Source organism: Mustela putorius, unplaced genomic scaffold (genome assembly GCF_011764305.1).
Source record: "Mustela putorius furo isolate JIRA1106 unplaced genomic scaffold, ASM1176430v1.1 tig00003863_pilon_pilon_pilon, whole genome shotgun sequence".
NCBI lineage: Eukaryota > Metazoa > Chordata > Mammalia > Carnivora > Mustelidae > Mustela > Mustela putorius.
This window is the reverse complement of record NW_025422015.1, coordinates 25,804,028-25,829,268: the sequence shown is the minus strand read 5'-3', so window position 1 is coordinate 25,829,268 and position 25,241 is coordinate 25,804,028. Positions and strand designations below refer to the sequence as shown.

Here is a 25,241-nt window from a genome sequence, read left to right as displayed (position 1 = left end):
CACAGCAGTTTTTTGGAAGTGTTTAGAATATTGATTCAGCAATGAAAGTTTCAAAAGCTTGTTTGGACTATCATGTGAATAACAAACTATATTGATAAATTTATTATCAATAAATCAATTTATTATTTCGCAAGAGAGGCACCCTATTTTCATTGGTAAGGCCTTTCCATCTTCACTCTGTCATCTTCAGGGAAAAGAACAAAAAGTGTTGACATGCTGAGACATAAGCAAATACCATGACTTCTTCCTCCATTTCCCAATAAAAGCCTGGCCACAGTCTCAGTCCCCAGCTTTGGTACAATGGCTTTCCTTCTTCCTTGGACCTGTGTGTTAGTTGGTTGCTTTTCTGCTTCTCTAGCAGGAGCATATAATTTCTCAGATCTGTATCCACCACTGTGGGAGAAGAGTCCTGGTCAGCTCAGTGACTACAGGGTAGAGAATGGAAAGTACCTCATTGATCCCTGGATATACTTGGAGAGACTGGGGATGTACAAAATCCTAGTGAACAAGACAGCGAGTTATTTTGAAAACATTGTGGCTAACAATGAACAAAATATTTTTTGGGGTTTACCTCTCCAGCTTGGCTGGCAATACAGAACAGGTAAGAATGACTCTTGTTTTCATCCTGATGATCTACTAATATGACCACATAGTAATTGGGAAGTAAGATTCTGTAAATACCATACCATGTTTTTGAAAATTGATTCTTTTCTTTTTCCTCTTTCCCCTCATAACCATATTTCTTCACTTCTCCTCCATAAAGCCTACTTTTACATGCTTTTGTCTTGACTAGAATCCACAATGGGGCATAAGGAATAGTTGCCAAACACAAAAAGACTTCATATTAAATCTATTGAAATCTATTGAGCATACTTCAAATATTTATTGAACTCCTGCTAGGTGCTAGATGCCATTTGAAGCATTTAGATGAGCAAAACAGTCAAAAGGATATACATTAAAAACAGAAGTTGATGTCAAATTTACCTGAATTTTTTTGAAGTCCCAATTGTGATTACCTATACATGGAGATAGTGCTGATACGTAAGGAGTGCCATCTTGTTCATAAGGATGTTTCTCTGCAAATGATTGATTCCTCTTGAAAATACATTCTAGTGTTTCATTGGGAGATATGTTGTGGGCCAAGGATTCATAAATTAGATATTTTTGTTCTTGCCAACAGAAAAAGCTCATGAAGGAGCTTATCCACACTGATAATACCACCAATAAAGAAATATGTTCTATTCCAATAGAAAAGATATAGAGGGTAGATTATGGTTGATCTTAAGTCTGAGCAGTGGTCATATTCAGGAGCTACTGAGGAGGACAAGTCATGCTTTTTTGTTAGGGAATATCCTGAGACCCAAATCTACTCCTATTTATCTGGCATTCATTGGGGTCAAAACAACCCTTGTCCAAGAGAAATCATTAATATAAAGTCTGCTATGGGAGGCATGCCAACCTCAGGGGAGGTACAGGGGAGCTGGTAGATTAATGCTCTTCTTTTTCTTTCTTTGCATTCACACATCAGGATCAAGTCTGACTAAACTCATCCATTGATGAGCTGATAAGTGTTCAACATTTGCTAAGAGCAGTGGAGAGATGGGGTGTGAATGAGTACTTTCAGACAGTTTCCCTGCCATTAAAGAATTTACAGCACAAGTGAAATAGAAAAGATAGCAGAAATTAAATAGAAAACAATAAACAATAACTCTTGGATAGACATTAAAAGTGCAAAACAAAGGCCAGAGTGGAGTCAGCTGGAGTGATCAGAAAAAAATGAATTTAACCTAAACCTGAAATGTGGATGAAATTTTACTGGGGAAATAGAAATGAAATCTACTAGGAAATAAAAGAATGAGCCCAAACAGTGTTTCTCAGTCTTGGCTGCATGTTGAAAATAACTACCTAGTTAAAAGAAAAAAAAAAAAAACAGTCTTTAAGTCCACCTGAGAAATTCTATTCTAATTTGATAATATTGGAAATTAAGGCAAAGGACAAGACCTGGAAATAGAATAGCATAGAAACATGTGCTTGACTGTAGGTTGTGTGTGTGTGTGTGTTTGTGTGTGTGTGTGTGTTTAAGGAAGGGACAAGAAAAGGAAGGGAGAAGGATTGAGTGCGAGGGACTTGTTGGGGACCAATGAAAGAAGAAGAGAACAATTTAAAGCAAAATATTTATTGATATTCAGGAATTAATGTTAGTATATAACAAATAATCGCTGCACCCTCTCTTTTCTAGGAAGATTAGCTGATCCCAGAGGAAGGAAAGGCTGTGGCTATGAATCTGGAGATCATTTGTGTATCTCTGTGGACAGCTGGTGGGCTGGTAGGTTCATTTATTTTTATTTATTTTTATTTTTTTTAAAGATTTTATTTATTTATTCGACAGAGATCACAAGTAGGCAGAGAGGCAGGCGGGGGGTTGGGGAAGCAGGCTCCCCAATGATCAGAGAGCTCGACGTGGGGCTTGATCTCCTGACTCTGGGATCATAACCTGAACTGAAGGCAGAGGCTTTAAGCCACTGAGCCACCCAGGTGCCCCTGGTAGGTCCTTTTAAATAGCAAAATAGGTAATAGCCATTCCCAAGGAAAGTATTCAACCTAAAATCTTAGAGACAGAGACAAAATAATACTATTCTTTTGTAAGAAGGAATCTATTTCATCATGTACCTTGTGGCCTTTATGCCACATTCTAGAATTTAACAGCCATAAGGTCAATAATGATTCCTCAGGGCACACAGCGCTTTTCACAGAAGGACGGAAACAAGGAACTGTAAAGGACCATGGCCTCTGAAAGCCCAGCACTGGCAGTCAGGTGGGAGGTCCCACGAGAGTCTCCAGAATGAGGAAGGATGAGAAATGAGAGAACAAGCAAATAGGGCTTTGCCTCATTTTGTTCAGACCGACTGTGTTTGACTTTAAAACCATAAGTGTCAGAGTAGTGTGCCACAAATGATTTTGTCAATCCGTAATCAAAGGCTCAGTCACGTATTTAATACAAAAATAATCAAAAGGTTATTTTCTAATTCTTTAATTCTGTTTTGTTTTTTAGTAATAAAATTAATTTCCACACAATTTCTTAGAGATATTTCCCAATATCTCTAAGAATACATTAAGTTTCACTTTCTTGGATTTACACACATCATATAACACCTTTACATGTTTTTCTAATACTGTGCAGACCAGTTCTTTTCAAAGACCCACAGTCATGGCCACGGATGTAGAACTCAGGCTTCTTTATTCGATTGATTTAGTAGTTTGGAGTAGCAGTCTGCTCCACTGGGGCGTAGAATTGCATTCATAAATACATGTCTTATCATAGACAACGTTCTACATCACCAGTGAGAATCAGTATAAGCTTTATAGCTATCAAAATTATAATGTCTAAATCTGATGGAATAGGTTATTTTTAGAGAGAAATAAAAAAGTTAATTCATTGCCAATTTAGTTATCCAAAGATCAATTGTCAACACTTACCCAAAATGTTTGCTTTAAAAACCCAATATAAAACAAGGATTTTGTGATATCATGGTTGCACATTAAACTCGACTAAGTACCAAGTACAAAATGTTAACACTCTTGCCACATTAAATGTTTTAGAAAAGTATTGTTATGATAAAGCTTCAGTTAGAGGTGTATCATTCTATGCGTCAATAGATAATTTTCTTTTTTTTTTTACCCAACACTTTGAAAAAATGGATATTAAGTAATACTAAATTAATATGAAATGTCAACATTAATTTTTATTTAAGATATAGACAACAGCTTGAGTCTGTGTTTATTTATGATTCTAGGCTTATTAAGAAAAGCTATATATGTGATCCTTAGGGAGATTTTTAATTTTTTTTGGTAGTGACTAACTTTTTGGTTTCTGGACCTGTGATTTTTGCTTACTAGTTTACAGACTACTTAAAAATATTCTCTATCGCATTTGTTAGTGCTTGTGATAATAATAAGTATTTTTGCTGTTACAGATATGAATTACTTTCTAAGTGCATTACCTTTCCTGGCTGCGGTTGATTCCGGCATAATGGGGATATCATCAGACCAAATCATGCTTTTGCCGCCACCCAAGGATCAGACGAATTTTTGCCTTAATATTTCTAGTTGTCAATCATCCTATCCTGAGATAATGAGCAAGTGGAATGCCTTTTACCAGGTTGCTTTCTTAAGTTTTATAATTTATTTTCTTAGGAGGTGATAAGAGAATTTCCTTTTCTATATAATGTTTTTTGTCTAGGTCTTTGTTTTCATCATGTAATATTTTCCTAAGTGCAAAAATGTAAATTGTTATGCAAATTATATTATTACTTTACAGTGGGGGATTATGTGCCATTAGTACCCTCTGAACCAATACAACATTAACACAAAGTCTATCCACTCATTTAAATTAAATTATACATAAATGTGAGAGCACAAAATGTATCTTACTAAATAAAAGGAGTATTCCGGCTAATTGAACCTGCATGGCAACCAAGGGTTAACTCTTGGGAGAAATACAATTATAGAGTTTGTTTTTAGAACAGTCAATTAACTTATTTCAATTGAATTAATAAATGATCATACATAGGGAGAACTAAACAATTATGTGACAATCAAAACCAAATATTCAATAAGCAAAATGCAAACATTGGCTAAATATAGAAGTGGTAGAAGGTCCACAATAAAAAGATAGATTTACTTGTTCTGTAGATTATTAATTCACTACTTTAGATATGATTGAATTAAATATCCTAACAAAAATTTCCTCTTTTTCTTAATTTTAAACTTTTGTGGTAGTTTCTACTATGGTGGCAGAAAAACAAATGACAAACCAAAACCAAAATCCTCCTGGCCAGTATAAAATACTGACTCTTGTGAAAATTGTTGCAGCTCATCTCTTATAGGTGCATTCAGTAATAATACTTATAATAGATATTTATTATACTCTATTATGGAGTGTTATTCACTAAGGGCCTGCATAGTTCTTAGAAACAAAAGTTCTCCTCTCTTGTAGAATATTTCTAGCTTATATATGGGATTCAATGAAATTTAAGGAAAGAAATTGTTATATTTTCTCAAATACGAATAAATGTCTCCTTTGCTACAGCATTTGCAGAATCCTTCTAGTAGCTTTGAAGACCTGTTGAAGTACTTCTGGGCTGCACATGTTTCAACCTTGGAACATGCTAGCAAAATATTTGAAGATAGGTAAGAATGGATAGCAAATCATTTCTATTTAAGATGGTAAATGATTTTGGCCTTACTTAACACCTTTTTATTCCTCTTCTAAAGTGATGGTTAATCTTCCTTTTAAATAATATTATTCACTGAGTATTTTAATGATGAAGTATAACTCTTTTAGAATGATTAGATTAAAAAGTGTTTTATGAAGAAGGGGCAAAATCTTTTACTAACCAACTGATAACTAACAAAACAGCTAGCCAACCAACCAACAAATAAAATATACAACAATTTCTCTATATAAAAAAAAAGAAAAATTTTCTTCATTATTTTGACCATGGGCACATCATATGGTAGGTACACACTTAAAGAAAAAGATAAACTAGCATCAGGATTAGCACACAGGATAGTTTAGCAGATTATCAAGCCACTCTACATGTTATATCTACATGTTACACTCTATATCTAGAGTGCTTTGTTGTGAATGATAATGTATTAGTCAGGATTCTCCAAACAAACAGTGCCAATAGGAGATAGTGTTAGAGAGATGATAGATAGATAGAGAGATGATAGATTAATAGATTAGCTAGATGATAGATAGATAAATAGGTAGGTAGATAGGTGGAAGCAGGAGAAGCTTATCTTCCAGTTTGAAGACCATCAGTCAAGAGAATTCTCTCTTACTTTAAGGAAGGTTAGACTTTTGTTCTAATACACCTTCAAAAGATTGGATATGGCCCATCCACATTAGGGAGGGCAATATGTTTCACTCAGTCCACTGATTTTGGAAACTGAGATTTCCCAAAAAACACCCTTACAGAAACACCCAAAATAATGTTTAACTAAATATCTGGGCACCCTGAGGCCCAGTCAAGTTGACACATAATAAAATTAGCTATTGTGGACACTGTCTGAGGGTGAAGTCAACCACTTTGAGTGAAGTGTGGGGTAGAAATCTGGGTATGGTAAAAAAACAGGAACCACAAAATTGGGTTCCTTGGTATTGTATGAGTAGACTGGTAAAGCCAGGCAGGCATGTGTGCCTCTTAATTTCACTGATTGTCTCTCCCACTGACTCCATCAGTTAGGTAAATAAATCACGTAAGTCGCAGATTCAAAGCACATTTCCTCCTTTACCTCCTTTATTGATATGGTTTCAAAAATCAGATATTAAGTTGGGCAATGGAAGAGTTTTCTCCTGGGGCGGCATCAGTGATAGGATTTGGGGCTGCAGTTGTAACTCAACTGCTTTTTCTATTCTGATGACAGGAAATAGGAATGAGATTATTAGACAATGATTCTGGCCTGGGATTGCCTACCCCAAGATATGACTGATAGCAAGTCATTGTTCTAGATTACTCTTTCATTTACAGATGTTCCAGGTTCATATACAAAGATAAATCACTAGAGAATCCAACTTTGTCCCTAAAAAATATAAGAGTACTTCAGGTAAATTCAAGGAGATTGAAGAAACTTTTTTCTTATAGGCATATTTCCTGTCTCCTGTGGACTTAGACTTTTAATCTAATTGTATTTATTCCTATATATGTAATGGAACTGCTTTTGAAAGAAATACCATATTTTCAACAGGCTAAATTTATTTAAAAACTCCAAAATCACAGGGCAATGAATTTTTGGTGTATAATCTTAAATATTTACATGACTATTTTGATCACAAGCATATGACCTAAAAAATTTTTTTCTGATAGTGTTAGAAGCACTTTCCTCAATAATTATAACCAAAACATTGCTTTTTAATAGCTCTTTTTATTCTCTGAAATTTGATCCTTCTTACTTGGCCTTCTATTTAGGTATCAACAAGTGACTCTCTCAAATGGGTTTTTTAAACAGCTACTGTTTCTTAAGTACAATAAGTAAAAGAAATTTCCTGAAGTATCCTAATATAAGATCTCACCTGAAAACACCTCCTTTCTCTAGATCCCAAGTATGTAGTTGAGCTGTTTAGGAACTTTCTTAAAATGTTATGGCCAGGGAGTAGCAGGGCTAGTATTCAAATTTCTCCTGACTCCATAGCTCATTTTCTTACCTGCAAGCTGTACTGTCTGCAAGGTACATAGCCTACAAACTCATTTGATGAGGTCAGTAACTACCAAGGTTCTTCCCTTCTAAAAAGATATTAAAAGCTATTAAACAATAAAAAAATGCTTCCACCTTTTAATATATAATGAAGCAGGAATAAAATACAATATTCACTTCCTTGATGAAGAGTCTTGAAATTCTGGGGAGAGATGAACCATGCAGGCAATCACCGAATTGAACAAAAAATCATTCTTAACCTCTTCTCCCTCCCTCTAGGTAGGTTAGCAGGCAAGTGAGTGTGATCAGAGCCTCCCTGTCCTAGGAGTTAGAATAGTGGATGGATGGCCCTTAGACCATCTGTGGGAATGGTCTGTGGGAAGATCTTAGCATCTTCCCACAGCTGCTGCTATCTCTATTTCAGGAATTCTTCAGAGATCCATCCATCCTTTCCCCCCTCCCTCCCTCCCGTCTTTCCTTCCTTCCTTCCTGTTCCTTTAATTCATATATTGAATTCAGGTGTGCTTTCTTACTTTTTGTTTTGGGTCACTTTTAGTTTGTATATTATCCACTTCGTATATGGCAATGATTTAGTCACGTGGTTCTATGAGATTTTTCCGTCTCTTCCACCAAAAATACATAAGTAAATGAAACAGCTGTATCCAGGGAGAATATGACTATAACCACTGGTTGCTTTGCTATTTGGTACTATATTTCTAAAAATAAAAAATCCTATAACATTTCCTGATTTATAGATTTAAGTATAATCCTTTTTATCATGGCCATAGAAAATTACCACTTAGTTCCCCTCACCCACACACCATACAAATTCTTCCCACTTCTCACTTTCTCTGCATGATTGTTTAGTGATTTGGATTGGGACAATGTTCAGTGGCTACATTATTTTAACTATTAATTGCTCTTCATATCACATGTACTAAACTGATTATAATTATTTTCCTTTGCTATCTTATTCCCTTTAGCGTTGATAATTTTTTACATATTTTTGTTTACTTTCTATTGTATACAACGCTAATTACTTCAAGTTGGCAAACCAAGGAAGTTTCTTCTCAACATGTTTAAAAGCATCTGGAATTACATCAATTTTTTCTTCTTGAAGAGGTTTCTTTCAGAGCTGTTGACCTGCTCTGCTTTGCCTAGGTGGTCTGATAGGATTCTTCGGTCTCTAGTATCTTTGTACTAGATTTCCTTTGTCTCTTCTTTGAGTTGAATCGCCCCTTTCCAATATCCTGTATCTTTTTATTTCTTGGATTACTTTGTTTGTCAGGACTTACATACTAGTCGATTCAGAACAGTTGTATAAGAAGAAAAAATTGTAGGTAATTTGCATTCTTACAGTATCATTATTCTATCACGATTTCGGACTGAGGCTTTGAGTGATTACAGAAACCTAGCTGGTAATACTTAAGATTTTTGAAGGCATATCTCCATTATTTTTTAGCTTCAGTTTCATTGTTGAGAAGTCTGCAATTTATTAGGTGTGTTGTCCTGTATTTCATTTTGTTTTCTTCACGAGAATGTAGACAGGTGATAACTACTAAATCTCAGTGTCATAGACCAGTGTTTATTCCTCACATGTTTAAGATTCAGCTGGGCAGGTCTGCTCATTCCTAGGCTCACATCGTGTTAGCTGACTTTGATTGGCATTCCAGGGTTGAGTGAAGCTCAGCTCTGCTCCACTTGTCTTCTAATTCTTCAGTAAGCAAGTTTGAGTGTTTACCATAGTGACGGCAGACTGACAAGAGAGAGAAACCAAATTGTGAAAACATATTACTGGCTTACAGGGTGTCAAGTTGGCTAATATCCTATTGGCCAAATTAAATATTATGGCTGAACCAGGATCAGAAAGTTATGCCTTTCTCCTTCCCACCTCCTTCCAATGTAACAGGGAAGGGGCCCTGGGAAAAACAAACACCAGAGATAGAGTGAGTTTGGAAAACTGCAGACATGTTTGCAATCTATTATATACTGGGATATTTCCTTCAAATCTCATATGTTACTTTTTAAGGAATATATTAGGGTTTTTTCTTTACATGAGACAATACTGAGCTCTGTATGGTCTACATATACTTAAAACTGTTGGATCTTGGATCCTAAGATTGATTGGTGCACGTATATCTGTATTTTATATTAAAAGGAGCCTCTTAAGGTGTATTTTTATTTTTATTTTAACTTGGCTATATCTTAACTGAAATATTAGATGAATTGTCTGGTAACAGATCCAGTTAAATCATTTGAAAAGATTCCATTTGATCTGACTTTGCTTATATGCCTTTGTGCCTTGAACTGGTGCCCTCACCTCTTTCCTAGGGTTTATTTAAGCCATTGTTTTTAGGGCTTGCTGTTTGTCTAAGCCATTGCAGTTTATTTAAACCATTGTTTCTCACTTGTGATGAGCACTGGGTGTTATATGTAAGTGACGAATCACTAAATTCTACTTTTGAAACAATACTACACTATAAGTTAATTAACTAGAATTTAAATAAAAACTTGAAACTAAAAAATCAAAAACAGAAGCAAGAAAATAATGAGGCTGAAATTCTGAATGGACTAATTAAAATTGTACCTGTTTCCACTTGTCTCTTAGGTTGGAGTATTATTCTAAACCAGAAGCAAATTTTGGAAGAAATTGGTGTGTGGCTGTGAAATATTTAGCTGTAGCCCTCTTTCCAACAACTTTGGTCAGAACATATGAATTCCAGAAGGGCCTGCCTCCACGAATGCTTGTTAACGGGGATAGAGCCCCCTTCATCCACGACTTTACTGACTTTCAAAACATGGTTCTTCTTGTTCTAAGTTTTCTTCGCCAAGTGGATAACTCTCCAGGTAAGAGCCTTGTAAGCAATACCTCAAAGAAAATTAATATTTCATGGAATAAAGGAAAAAATAATGATTTTATTTGATACAAAGATCATCATAACACATATTGTCAAAGAAAGTCATGATTTTCCATGGGTATCCATTCCACAGTTTTTGGTCCTTCTAAGGGTGGCCTGTCCTTTCTTATGCATCTTTATTGATCTATGAAGCCACCAGACAACCTCCAGTCCCCTTTTCATCCACAAACCCAGATACAGTCCTTTGCTGCTGTTACACTATTCCTTTTTTAAAAATCTTATACATCGCTCTTAAATTTAGCAAAAAAAAAAAAAAAAAAAAAAAACTCAAAAGAAAATGTGCCATGATTAATGGGAAAAACTAGCAAATTGACTTACGTGAGCTCACTTGATCTAGTCTTACTAACTGTGGATGAAATATTCTGCTGCAGTCCCTCAACTGTAGGGCTTCCTTCAGAATGAAAAACAGAAGGGATCTATAATTGTACCTTTGAATTACCACATCATCTCAGTTTTCTAGATATGGTTTTACGCAGTGAACCAAGCTGAAAACATTCAATTAAAATAATTAAAATGTTGTGATTTTTAACCCCTCCAAAAGAATCTGAAAGATACAAAAGCAAAGTAAACATAAATACATTAAATATATGTTTTGAAATCTTATTTGTATTAATTTGAGTAAGAATTAACCCCAAACATTTAAGGCTTTCATGCAATGGCAGTTTCTTCTTGCTGTAGTAATGGTTCCAGTGAAATATTCTCAGTCAATGGCAGTTTCCCTTTACACAATGAATAGAGGAGTAAGTTACCTTCTATCTGTGCTTGTTCCAACCCCTGACTTCTATATAATCTACATCCCACCAGCAGAAAGATGCTCTCATGTTTGGAGAGGCAGTGGGGTAGGGAATTAAACTGCTATCTAAGGACTACTTTTGTGTGACAAACTATACCATGAAAGGAGAAGCATGAATTTTGTTAATCGCCTGCCAAATTATCAGATGGCATAAATTACATAGGCTTGGGTTGTAGAAACTGGATTTCCTCTTAAGATGTACAAGGTGAAGAACTGAGTGGAGAGTGAAACTTATTTCATTTAAAGTGTGAAAGTACCATTGTACAAGATTTTATTAGATTAAGTTTTACTGAAATTTGGCTTTGTGTCACAAGTTTGAATTGCTTTCACAAAAAAAAAAAAATGGGAGAGTAAATGTTGAAAGTTACTGGTGAAAAAATGGTGAACCTTGATAGTGTAATTGTATAAACCTTATATAACAAGGTACTTACTGTTGTCAAGTTGTCATTCTCATGGCAACCGCTCTCCACTGACACCCAGAATTCAGTCTGTGTCAAAGGCCTTGGAGTTTTCAAATAAGCAAAGAATAGAGAAAACAGATATATTGAAAACAAGGCATGAGTGAAAAACAGATACTGATACTTAAAAATGAGCATTTTCAGTTAATCTTTGATAGAAACATATGTACACATTTACAATAAAGTTTAAAAGTGTCATGTAGCTACTTTTTAGTCTCCAGAATGATTTTCCACAAGAAACTTAAGCTAAGTTCATTAAATTTAATCTACAAAATAAAATTAACATTTTCAGGCTTCAAATTAGCTTTTTAACATTTTTGCTGATGGTAAGAATTGGCATGGAGTTTTAAATGTTTAATTTTGTAAAATTCTGAACCATCTCTTTATCTTTAGTGGCATCAAGTTTTAATCCTTGACTATACATAGTCTAAGAGTAAAGTCCATAGTTAAGTTGAAAGATAACATTAGGTATAAATTAGTAAGAAAACAAAGCTTGCCTAGATTTTATTACTTTATTTCCGCATGGGTGATATTTAAAATGAACAATGAAGACTGCATGAAAATTTAAAACTGTCAAAAGCTGATATTCATGTTAATATAATTTTAAAATGCTTTTAAAAACTTGTTGAATTTCATGATTCAAGACTGAGGCCAGGTGCCCCTTTTGCTGCCCCTAACCTGAACAAGAGGTTTGTTACCTCCTACTCTTCTGCTGCAATGGTTACTACCTCCTCCTTTCTTTGAATGAAGACAACTGTTTGCTGAAGTATGATGTATGGTTGGGTGAAAGGAAATGAACTTGGGCATCTCAGAAGCTGCAGTGAAGATGGTGACATAGGAAGCTCCTGAACTTACTCCTTTCAGGGACACCAAACAGACAGCTACAGACAGAAAGATTCACTCTGAAAGAAATCCAGAAACTAGCTGAGTGACTCTTACTCTTTGGGGAAATGAGAAAAAATACACATCAATGTAGGAAGGAGAGGCTGAGACACAATCTTGCCATAAGCCCCAGCCGTGGTGAAGCAACACAGAATAGGAGAGATATCACAACTCCCAGCTTCTCCTTAAGGAGTGATGAGTTTGGACCCCACATCCATCCATCCATTGGAACCCCAACTTCTAAGACTTCCATGTGAGAGATGTACTCCCAAACATCTAGTTTTGAAAGCCAACAAGGCTTGGATGCACAAGACTCAGAAGGCTATAGCAAACTAGGAGACAATTCTTGAAAGGTTTGTGCAGACACACTGTGGCAAATTCCCAAGGGTACACAGCAGAGGCAGCAAACTGAAACACACCCAGTCTTTTCATGAAAGAAGGCTGTTTGTTCATTCTAATAGCTGTGGACTGAGGGGCAGCTTTCCAATTTAATACTGCAGCACCAAGAACTTGATGGTGTCATCTTGGCACTCTCCCTTTATTTTGTTTCAGAGGAAATGTATCTCCTGGAAGGAACTTGTACACACATCTGTGCCATGTTTTTTTCAGAGGATACCCCATGATTGCATGGCTCCAATGGCCAACAGGGCTTAATTAAATTGATGGGTTCCATAGGACTGTAACAAACAAAAATTGCTACTTGAGGATCCAGCTTAAAACCATCTGGCATCCAGTTGTTGACTGAGCTCTGCCTCTTTGGGACACTGATAGGTCTTGGCCCACCTTCAACTACTGGGGGCCATTAAGAACACACTATGCAGTTTCACAAAGAATTGGAAGACAGCCAAGAGGAAGGGCATTGTTGAATGGTAAAATTTATCTTTTATACAGAGGCCTCTTCTTCAAAACTGGGAGAGGTGGCTGTTTTGTCTAATCCATAGAAACCAGCACAGAAATGCAAGGAAAATGAAGACACAGAGGAGTATGTTCCAAACAATAGAACAGCATGAAACCTCAGAAAAAGACTTCACTAAAATGGAGATAAGTGATTTACCTGATAAAGAGTTCAAAACAATGGTCACAAAGATACTCTCTGAGGTCCGGAAAAGAATTCATGAACAAAGTAAAAATTTCAATAGGGAAATATAAAATATAAAGTACCAAACTGAATTCACTGACCTGAAAAAATATAATAACAGAGCTGAAAAATTCAATAGAGAGATTCAACTGCAGTTTGGATGAAGTGGAAGACAGGATGCAGAACTTGAGAAAAAGACAGCAGATGAGAGGAGCAAAAAGAGAGAAGAATGAGAAAGTATGAAGATAGGTTAAAGACGTATAAAACAACATCAAGTGGACCAACACTTATGTTGCAAGGGTCCCAGAAATAGAAGAGAGAGAGAAAGGAGCAGAAAATGTATTGAAAGAAATCATGACTGAAAATTTCTGTAACTTGGGGAGGACACAGACATCCAGATTCAGGAAATCTAGAGTTCCAAATAAGATGAACCCCAAAAGACCTACACCAAAACACAGAATTAAATTGTCAAAAGTTAAAGACAAAAAAGGAAACTTAAAAGCAATAAGAGAAAACTCATTTTGTACAAGGGAATCTCCTCTCCCTCCATAAGACTCAGGAGATTTTTCAGGAGAAATTTTACCAGTCAGAAGGGTGGCATGAATTATTTAAAGCGCTGAAAGAAAAAACTCCCAAACATGAATACTCTACCTGGCAAAATTTTTCTTCATAATTGAAGGAAAAATAAAGAGTTCTCCAGACAAGCAAAAGCTGAAAGTGTTCAGCACCAGTAAGCTGGCTTTATAAGAAATGTTAAAGGGTCTTCTTTAAACTGAAATAAAAGAGTTGCTAATTATAACAAGAGAACATATGAAAGCATAAATCCCTTTGATAAAGGTAAAATACAGTTAAATTCAGGATAATCTAATGTAATGGCGGTGTGTTCATAACCTATAAACTTATAAATGAAGAAAAACAATTCCATTTACAATTACATCAAAAAGAATAAAATATCTAGAAGTAAATTTCATCAAGGAGGTGAAAGACCTGTACACTGAAAACTGTAAGACAGTAATGAAAGAAATTGAAAAAGACACAAGTAAATGGAAAGAAATTCCATGTTCATGAATTGGAAAATTAATATTGTTAAAAAGTCCATACTACCCAAAACAGTCTACAGAATTAATGCATCATGTATTAAAATTCCAGTGTCATTTTCCACAGAAGTAAAATGATCCTAAAATGTGGATTCAACCACAAAAACACCCTGTGTAGCCAAGCAGTCTTGAGAAGGAAGACCAAATCTGGAGGCATCTCACTTACAAATTTCAAGCTATACTATAAAGCTCTAGTTAGCAAAACAGTAAGGTACTAGCATAAAAAGAGACACATAGATCAATGGAACAGAATAGAGAGCCCAGAAATAAATCCACACGTATGTGGTCAGTTAATTTACAGCAAAGGAAGGAGCCAAGAATAAACAATGGAGAGAGGACATTCTCTTAAATAAATGGTGCTGGGAGAACTGGGCAGCCACCTGCAAAAGAATGAATTGGGCCATTATCTTACCTCAAATGCAAATGGATTAAAGACTCAACAGTGAGATCTGGAGCCATAATCCGGTAGGAGAAAACAAAGGGTAAGCTCCTTGACATTGATCTTAGTGATGAGTGTTTGAATTAGACATCAAATGTAAAGGCAACAACAAGAACAAAAAACAAATGGGACTATATTAAAAGGCAGCAAAGGAAATTATTATTATAGAAGCTTCTCATAGTTGCTGATGTTAACTCCAAGAAACAACTACATACTACTTTGAGAAGTAAATATGTCAAAAAACAAGGTTCTGATATGAGATGAAACTGAAAAACCTAGTAACATTTGTAGACAAAACAGTGAAACAAGTTTTAGACCAACTTAAAAATCAATTTGTTTCAATAAACTGAGTTTTGGGGGGGTAATGATCATTGTTTTATATTTCAAAAGTATTGAGTTTAGAAATTAGTTGTACGATAATGCCTTTGTATGTTTGTCTTTTCCCATGCATTTTTAAATAACCAGTAATCTACACTTCATTAAAATTTTTGAACGTGTTGACTGACTCAATATTAATCAAATTAACCTAACTTCCTCACTAGTTTAAACAGAAAGAAGAGAAAAGAGCTATTTTGGTTCTTAGGACTTTATAACAGAATAGCTCTAGCCAACTGAGAAACATGAGCCAAATTCTCTCACCCACCAATCAGGTAACATGCTCCATCTCCATGGAAAGAATTAAACGATGTTAACAAGAATAGCTTTTCATGGAAATTAATCTTCCCATCCCCAGAGTGTAGGAAGAAAACAGAAGAAGATCTGGGACCAAGCGTTCTGGACACTTTCAAACCATTAACTCTCATATGTTAACAGATCTAACCTGAAATATTTCTTCTCTTCAAAAATCATTTTAAAAACTCTTATTTTTTCTCTATTTTAAAAGCATTTAAATTACTGTTACTTTTACTGACTTATCTTAAACTATAATACAGTCAAACTTAAAAAGCCCAGTGCATTGATACATTAAATGACAATTAAAGTCTTCTTCCCCACCTCTTTTCATTTATACCTCTTGGCTCTTCACCCAGTTTTCAAAAGTGGTGCAAATTTTGTTTGAACATAAATATATAAATGGATAAATAAGACCTGTGCTGTTTGCACAAATGAAATCATACTCACTGCTTTGCACTCCGTTTTTTTACTAGAAAATTTTCTTGAAGCTCTTGGATATCAGGACATATTGATCCAGCTCATTCTGTTTAACAGATATGTAATGTTTTATTTAATAAATTTACTATAACTGTAGGCATTATTTTCTGTTATAAACTGATGGTAATAATGTAACAATGGCATTTTATGTATGTTTTTCTTGGCAGAGTTTATGATTTTACCGATAAATTTGTAGAGAGGAAATGAATTAAAGTCAATGAGTCATATATTGCTGAGTGGCACTTAAAATAGTTTTCAGGAGTTTCATTTTTGTTATAAAACTGAATTAAAGTTTTTGTTTTTTCTAAATTCCTATCATATAGCAATTTCTGTAACTTACATTAGTTTCTTATGTAGAAAATGCTACTGCACTGTTGTATTAATTTACAGTTCTTTGTTTTTTTAATTTAAATTCATTAGCCAACATATAGTACATCATTAGTTACAGATATAGAGTTCAATAAGTCATCAGTTGCATATAACACCCAGTGCTCATCACAACATGTGCCCTTCTTAATGCCCATCACCTAATTACCCCATCCCCCCACCCGCCTATCCTTCCAGCAGCCCTTAGTTTGTTTCCTATAGTTAAGAGTCTATAATGGTTTGTCTCCTTCTCTGATTTCTTCTCATTTAGTTTTCCCTCTCTTTCCCTATGATCCTCTGCACTGTTTCTTACATTCCACATATGAGTGAAAACATATGATAATTGTTCTCTGATTGACTTATTTCACTCAGCATAATACCCTTCAGTTCCTCCATGTCACAGTAAAAATTGTAAATGGTAGGATTTCATCCTTTTTGGTGGCTGAGTAATATTCCATTGTATACATGAACCACATCTTTACGCATTCATCAGCTAAAGAAGATCTTAGCTCCTTTCAGTTTGGCTACCACAGACATTGCTGCTATGAACATAGGGGTGCGTGTGGCCCTTTTTTTCACTATATTTATCTTTGGGATAAATACCCAGTAGTGCCATTTCTGGGTCATAGGGTAGCTCTATTTTTAACTTCTTGAGGAACATCCATACTGTTTTCCAGAATGGCTGTACCAGCTTGCATTCCCACCAACAGTGTAAGAGTGTTCCCCTCTCTCCACAACCTTGCCAACATTTGTTGTTTCCTGACTTGTTCATTTTAGCTATTTGACTGGTGTGAAGTGGTATCTCATTGTAGTTTTGATTTGTATTTTCCTGATGGTTAGGAATGTTGAACATTTTTTCATGTGTCTGCTAGCCAGTTGTATGCCTTCTTTGGAAAAATGTCTGTTCATGTCTTCCACCCATTTCTTGACGAGATTATTTGGTTTTGGGGTTATCTGATACATCATTTGCAAACATCTTCTCCCATTGTGTAGGTTGCCTGTTAGTTTTGTTGATGAATTTACAATTCTTTTGATGTGTTTGTGCACTTTCCCTAGTTTTCTGATTATTTGTATTTCTTACTGATTTTTATATGAGTTTGTCAATAAATTTTAAATTTAAAAACTTTATATGTATAATTATCAAGTAACAAATATGTAATTTTTATGTGAAAATACATAGTTTTATTTAAAATAAACATTTTAACAATTAAGTATTAACTTGAATTTACATGTAATACTTTTATATCTTTTCCAGGTTTATTTTCATTGACTGCATGGAAAATTTTAATGAGGACACATCATGCAAGGATGCAAGTTCTAGAGCTTTTTCAAGTAATTCTTGAAATCTTTAATCCAACATTTCTGAGTGTTTCCAGTGTTTAATTAGTGAACTAAAGATGAACAATTCTAATTGGTTGAGCAACAGTAATTTCAAAATTTTAATATGATCATAACCATATACTTTTCTTGTTTCTGATATTTTTGATTTATGCTCATTTGTTAGGAATTTATCCATGCATTCTAACTTTAAATTCAAATCAATGTTATGATTATTTTGCTTGATTAATAATTCTTGAGTTTTTAAATTTTAGGATCTAAAGAAAATTATATTAAGCCATCATAAATCATTGTGAAATCAATAAACAGACATTAAATTTATATGGCTCCATTGTTGTTACCCTATATAACCTAATTACATGAAATTTAGAGCAATATATCTTGCTGATTTATAACCAAAATCCAGAACGTTTTAAAATAAATACTGACAGTCAACTAAGATTTTTAAAACTCATTACACAGAACTAACAGAATACATACCTCATTTGTATTTCTACGTGTGTGGGTGTTTCCTGTCCTTGGGTCCACACTTGATAATGAATGCTTCAGTGTCAAGTTTGTCAGTGTTGCTCTCTTTCAGGAGAGAGACTACTCTGGCCAGAGGGTGGTGACTTCCAGTGCTGAAATGAAGCTTTTGTATGTAGGTTTTCCCAGGGCCTCATCCACAGACTGAATCTACCCTCCAACTGTTGGAAAAGGAAATACTTCTACACTTGCTCTCTTTCTGATTTAAGTAATGTCCACATCATGACCAGAAGCTTCTTTTCACTTAAAAGTCAGATCATGTTTCTCCTCTGCTCAAACTTAAAATGGCTTGCTATCTCTTTCAGAGTAAAACCCACAGCATATATACATGTGGCTCACACAGCTGACAGGATCTAGTTGTATTAGATCTCACTCCCTCTTTCCTACCTCCTCCTACTATCCCCTTTCACAACGGTCTCCTTGCTCTTCCTCAAACATTGAAACACACACGTGACTCATGATTTTTGGAGCATTGTTTCTTTTCTGTCAAGAATGCTCTTCCCCCAAACCACTGCCTGCCTCAGCTCTCCACCTCTTACTGCTCTTTTTTCCAATGTCACCTTCTTTGACTGTCAGGATATTCTTTGACTTCTTTGTGTAAATTTGTTCCCACACAGTAATCTCTATCCTTTTTATCCTGCTTTATTTTTTTCTTCATATCGCTTATCCCCACCCATCACATGCTCTATTAGTTTCTTTGTTTCTTGTCTGCCTTCCTACACCAGTGTAGGGGCTCCGTGATGGTAGAGCTTTTTTTTCTATAATAGCTGCAACCCTAGGACCCAGGACAGAAGTTTTGGTAAACACTCAATTATAGTCTTGTTTGGATGAATACATGAAAAATAAAAGAATGTTTGAATAAATAAAAAATAATTGATGGAGCTTTCAAATACTAACCCGAGTTTTGTTTTAATATGAAAGCCACAGACATATGCTATGGATACTGAAAGAAAAAAGCAGAAATTACCTGATAATCAAAGTGCATAATAAATTTTCAGAAGACAAAATCAGGATAAGCAAGGAATTGACGATATCCAATCTAATCACTAGTGTATTGTTTAGGAAAATAATTACAAAAGCAAAGAAAACGTAAAAAAAATCAAATCAAAAATCAAAAAAGTAAATTGACTGCATTAACTAACAGTGGGTAGAAGGAAGTAGCATTTCATAGACACACCTAATACTGTGATCTTTTGAGAAGTGTAAAGTACTGGGGCCTTTCCCACAAAGGAAGAATTTAGGAAGTCACGCTTGTTTGTGAGAAGTGACTCTTCTTTGTATGGGGTGGGGAGGGTCAGTCTCAGACCTAGTCTACCAATAATTTTTTAAAAATCATTTTGAACCCATAGTACACTTTACTGCAATGACGCAGAAAAAGTGAATGAATAGAAATTTTTTCAGTAATTAAAAATCAGTGTTTTTTAAACCATACTTTTATTTTTTGTTATTCTTACACTTATCAGCTAACTGAAATTTGATCTGTATATTCATCAGTAGAGGAAAGATTCCATACTGTTCTTAATTAGTTTAGAGTATGTTCTTTCTGTGTTTAAGAGGCATAAAACTAATAAATGAATCTCCATTTCCTCTCTGGTCCTATGTCCCAGTCACATCCTTATTTTAGGACTCTGCTTTTGCAGGCAGCACATTGGTATAATGGAAACTCACGATCCTACATTATTTCCATTGGAACAAAAGAAGGAGAGAGAGAGAAACAGAGGAAGAGATCATCTGAATTGGTTTATTGCTTTAGGATTGATTTCACACAAGAACTAAGTCTACTGAAATCCCTTTAGTCTTGAATTTCTGAGTTTATGTATCTGGGAAATATATGTTTAATTAATTGGTACACAGGGATTGAAATCAGGACCTTTATAAATTAATGAAGTCAAGTCACTCTGACTCACCTAATCTCTAAACTCATGAAATTCCAAGGAGCAGAACGTTTGGAGTGCTTAGTCTTACAGTTCCTGAAGCCATGCACCCATTTGCAAAGTGCTTGGCATTTCTGGGGGCATGCATCCCTTCAACGTTCTAATTCATCCTGATGAACCATAAGCTTTGAACATATTAACTCCTTGTTTTACATTTTGGATGAGTCTTTTTTGGTATTACACCCACATACTGGAGAATTAAACCCAAACAGATGATGGGATAACAATTCACACTCAGCTACACTTTTGATAGAGTGAGCAATTACCTGGGTTAGTTAAGAGTTCCTTTCGTTGAAGTGACGATAATCCAAACTACCTGGGGCAAAAAGGGGGATCTAGTGGAGGGACACCTTGTTGTCCAATGTGATTAAAGGAGAGTTTTAAACAATCTTTGAGCCGTGAACACTTCCAGGACTCTCTATCCCAGCCTCTTGCCTCTGCTTCTCTGTTTTTAAGCTTCATTTTCTTCCTATTAGAGGCTGCCTTCTTGCTCTGTATCGCCCTCGGCCCGCAAGGATGACAAGAACCCTGGTTCGGATGCATCTTCTCTCTCTTCTCTCTATTTCCGCAAGTCTACACACTTACATACGCTTACATGACCAATCAGCGAGCAGGGTACAGGAGGGAGCGAATCAGGCTGTGCACCTAAACGAACAACTTCGCTAGCAACCAATGCTGTTTACTTCCTCTTTGGGCGTTCCGCTTAGTCTCACGAGGCAATCCTAACCTGGCAACTAGCCAGGCGCCATCTTTTAATGGCGGAGGCCGCCCTGGCCAGGGGCCTGCCTCCGACATCTCCCCCTTTTTTCTTTTATGGCAGGGATCGTGCCTGTCTTAGGTTGTCAGTGGCAGGGAATATCCTTACCCGTCATCAGACGGCAGATATCAATGATCTGCGTCCTGTCTTAGGTTGGTATATTACCCCACCAATCTTACCCGTCGTTGACTACCGATCCAGCATACTTAGCCACACTTGGGGGGATGTTCCAGCCTCGATGGCTAACAAGGCCTGCACCATGGCTTGCTGTTGCCTATGTTGCTGTCGCCTCCAAATTTGCAGTTTCCTTACTAGCAGAATCAAGCCCACTCTGAGGATTATCATCAGACCAATTAGGCTAGCCCATTGTTTCGTAAAGGTTAACACATCTTGCAATGTTTTGATTATCTGGGAGGGTTGCAAGCTCAACTCTGGTATTATTTATCCTTGTTATTCCTAGTAGCAGGTGCTGAGTATAGTTTTGGAATTCTGCGGACTAATTCCCCTGCAAGTATTGGGAGAGCTGTAGGAAGACATTCTGTAAGTCACTCATATTAGTATAGGCTATGGGAGTTACACAAATTGCCGGGAAGGGTACTATACATCCCAGTCCCAATAGGGCCCCCCATATGTCCACTTGTTCTTGAACCAAATCCACTCTCTGGTTGACTATCAATATTCCTGCTTGCAGATGTGCATTGATTTGAGTCTATGTTTGAAGGGCAGCCGCCGTTCCTTCTGCAAGGGTGTTCACAGCTTCTGCAGTGGGTATAGTTGCAGCAAGCGAGACTGCTGCTGCCGTGGCAGCTGCTGTAGATATAGCCAATGCTGTCACAATGGCGGCTGTGATACCAAAATCTCTCTTCTTTCTGGATAGCACCACCGGTAACTTGTCCTCTGGAATGGAACCTGGGATAGGAACATGGGTAGGGATACGCATAATCACAGCCAGCTTGAAGGCCGTGACATTCCAGCACTGGGAAAGATAGCAATTCTTAGTGCAATTCAATGTATCATTCAGCTCGCTAGCATTTGTTACGAGGAAAAGGAACGGTGGTGAGACCCATATGGGAGTGGGCTGATAAGTAATATTATTGGGACAAGACACATTAACTGTTGTCTCAAAGGTACTAGAATCATTTTGTTTATAAGAACAGTTGAGGAATTTGCCACCATTTAACATGGACACTGCTGAGATATCAGTACATGCTCCTAGCAAGTTACAGACCTGCCATGCATCAAAGGGAGAGGAGGGAATATGAGAGAAGAGTTAGTCACTGGTTTCTTCAAATCCTCCCCTAAGTGGTCCCATTGAGGTATGTTTAGCAAGCCTTCATCTAGGAACCATGGAGCCGCCTTTTCCACTGTATTCAAGAAGGCCCGAGCAGTATTTGCTTTTACGTGGACGTTTAAGACTCACCGCTAAACTCCGCTCTAAGGCCGCCCCGCTTCTTATTGAAGACTTGTAAAATCCCGGCTCTAAGGCCGCCCTGCTTCTTACTGTGGACTCACTAAATCCCGGCTCTAAGGCCGCCCTGCTTCTTATTGCGGACTTGTACAAGTTAATCCCAGCTCTAAGGCCGCCCCGCTTCTTATTGCGGTCTTGTACAAGTTTCCCACCACCTTTGTTGTGGTTTTACCCCGCTTACCTGCGGACTTCTCCCTTGCAAGGTTTTTCTATTTTTACTCCCCGCTTTACCGCGGAATTCCCACTTTTGAACGTGGCTAATGTCCCCGCTTACCTGCGGACCTTTACTCCCCACTTTCCTGCGGATTACCTTGCAAGATTCCTTTTTTTAGTTCCTGGGTGCCGGCGCCATTTATCGCCCTCGGCCGGCAAGGACGACAAGACGCCCTGGTTCGGATGCATCTTCTCTCTATTTCTGCAAGTCTACACACTTATATACGCTTACATGACCAATCAGCGAGCAGGGTACAAGAGGAAGTGAATCAGGCTGTGCACCTAAACGAACAACTTCGCTAGCAACCAATGCTGTTTACTTCCTCTTCGGGTGTTCTGCTTAGTCTCACGAGGCAATCCTAACCTGGCAACTAGCCAGGCGCTATCTTTTAATGGCGGAGGCCGCCCTGGCCAGGGGCCTGCCTCCAACAGCTCTGCTTCCTAGAACCCATATGTTGCTTCTCCTTCTACTAGGAGGCACTGGCTGGCTTTCCCCAATTCTAATTTGAATAAAGCCCCAGGAAAGGATACTGAGTTTCTCTTTTTAGGTCATAGGACTACCCTTGGTGTATTCAGTCAAGGCAAAAAGCCCACAGTGCCATGACTGACCCAGCCTGAGTCTAGGGGCCGAATCTTGAACTAGTTAATATCATAGGAGATGTTGGGGCTTGGAGATCAGATTTGAAATAACATAATAGCTCCCATTCAAACCATGTGGCCTAATGGGACAGGGAGACCGCTCCATGATGTAGGAGAATGTTAACCTAGAATTGCTGGCAAGTTAGCCCTGTGACTACATTCTGAATATGGAGAGATTTCAAGGAAAATGAGAAGGCCTTACTGTTTCTCAAAAATTGGTGTCTCATGCGCTTGGGTTTTGGAAATTCCATACTAGAGATCCCTGTATTTCTTTGATTTAAGGAAGCATCCATACTAAAAAACAAGTAGGGACACCTGGATGGTGCAGTCTGTTGAGTGCCCGGCTCTTGGCTACCAATCCGGTTATGATCTCTGGGTCATGGGATGGAGCTCCTCATTGGGCTTTGCGCTCAGCCTCAGAATCTGCTTAGAATTTTCTCTCTCCCAGCTCTCTCTGCCCCTCCCACCCCAACATAGGTTTTAGGAAAAAGAAACCCAAAGAACTATTTTGGGGAGAATGTGCTGCCACTCATAATGACTTGCCTAAGGGTTATCTTATTCTACCTGTTTTCCTTGCTGGCAGAATCTGCCTCTCTCCGTAGAAGCTGAGAATGTTCCCTGAAACTACTGTCCTTTCTGGTTCATGGTAGGCACTTAATAAATGTTGAAGTACTGAGTGGTTATTGGAGATTGAATGCTTAAAGAGCCCCAGCCCAGCACACTGAGAGGCCATGTGCCTGGGAATTAAGTCCATGTAGTTTGGAGTCATGCAGATGTTAGCTCAAGTCTCATTTCTGATCTTGGGAAACTTAAAATTTGGAAAACATACACATGTATACACATTTTATATCAAAGTGTCTGATAGAGTATCTGGCAAATAATAATAGTTACAAATCTACTAGTGTCAAGGACTTCTCTAAAGGCTTACATTTGTTCGCTCGCCTGAACATCACAACAACCCTTATGAGCTAGGTAGATACACTTACTATTTACATTTTATAGACAAGGAGACTGAGAACAGGAGGATAAATGACTTGTCTAGGTCACTATTGGGCCATGTCTTTAAATAAATATTAATTATGATTAGACATGCAATCATTAAGATACAATTTGGAAAGAACATGAAACAGAAAACGGGAAAAAAAGAATACATTATATTTAGATTTTTGTTGTACCATCTAGAAATAATCAAAAGAATCTCATCCTTTACATATATAACTGAGGATATTTTAGTTTGCTTAATGCAGTCTTTAAACAGGTATTATACATTGGAAATATATTTACAATTATATGTTTACATATTTTATCAGCCCAACAAAGAAAACAGCACACATTTAAAGGATCATTCCAACTAACATTCTAAAAACCAGCCTTCCAGTGTTGTTGTTGATAATAACTTTTAAATTTAAAAAACATTGGCATACATTCTCTTGCAGAAAATAGGCATTTGCTTACTGCTGCAGAATAAAATGAGCCAGATTTCAAGGTTTGCAACACTGTGGTTGATATGTGAGCCTTCTTTCTGGGAAGTAAATAAACAATGAAGTAAAAAGTAGGTAAGTGCTAGGGGCCCTTCCTGAGGATGTGCTCACTTATCCCACAGATGGCACTGGAGCTGCTTTGCAGTTCACAGCTAGGATAGGAGAGAGGGAGCCAGGTGCAGAACTGGCCAGCCAACTTGGTTCTGAATCCACCTGTCCACAAACAATTTTGATACAATGCAGCCATGCTATTCCCTTTTATAAATGTGGGAATTATAAGAGCAGGATTCTAACATTTATCATTTCTCCACAGTGCAGCACAGTTTTAATATGATACCTGACAGCTTTATATAAAAAATTGATTGATTTGAATATTTTAAAGATTATATCTAGCTCAACATCACCTGATGATTTTTAGTAGCAACTTATATTTATATTGAAGAAATAATATTTCATAGTGTATGTGATCAATAAATTTTCCCTGGAGGACTAGACATGTACTGAGA

At 36.7% G+C, this 25,241-nt stretch overlaps 1 protein-coding gene across 1 annotated transcript; it reads left to right on the top strand.

Moving 5' to 3' along the window:
• Positions 1–300: 300 nt before the first annotated feature.
• On the top strand, positions 301–17,866 carry CUNH6orf58 (chromosome unknown C6orf58 homolog). The gene is made up of 6 exons (XM_013061411.2): positions 301–601; positions 2,240–2,326; positions 3,975–4,159; positions 5,090–5,190; positions 9,809–10,047; positions 17,636–17,866. Exons 1-6 carry the CDS (start codon positions 301–303, stop codon positions 17,761–17,763), a joined length of 1,041 nt encoding a protein of 346 aa, XP_012916865.1. The 3' UTR covers positions 17,764–17,866.
• Positions 17,867–25,241: the final 7,375 nt, after the last annotated feature.

Bases quoted from the DNA above. Each gene is read 5' to 3' on its own strand.
- CUNH6orf58 (XM_013061411.2), top strand. From the start codon at position 301: ATGGCTTTCCTTCTTCCTTGGACCTGTGTGTTAGTTGGTTGCTTTTCT. The intron at 4,160-5,089 runs GTTGCTTTCTTA...CCTTTGCTACAG, and splicing joins AGTGGAATGCCTTTTACCAG to CATTTGCAGAATCCTTCTAG. The intron at 5,191-9,808 runs GTAAGAATGGAT...CTTGTCTCTTAG, and splicing joins AGCAAAATATTTGAAGATAG to GTTGGAGTATTATTCTAAAC.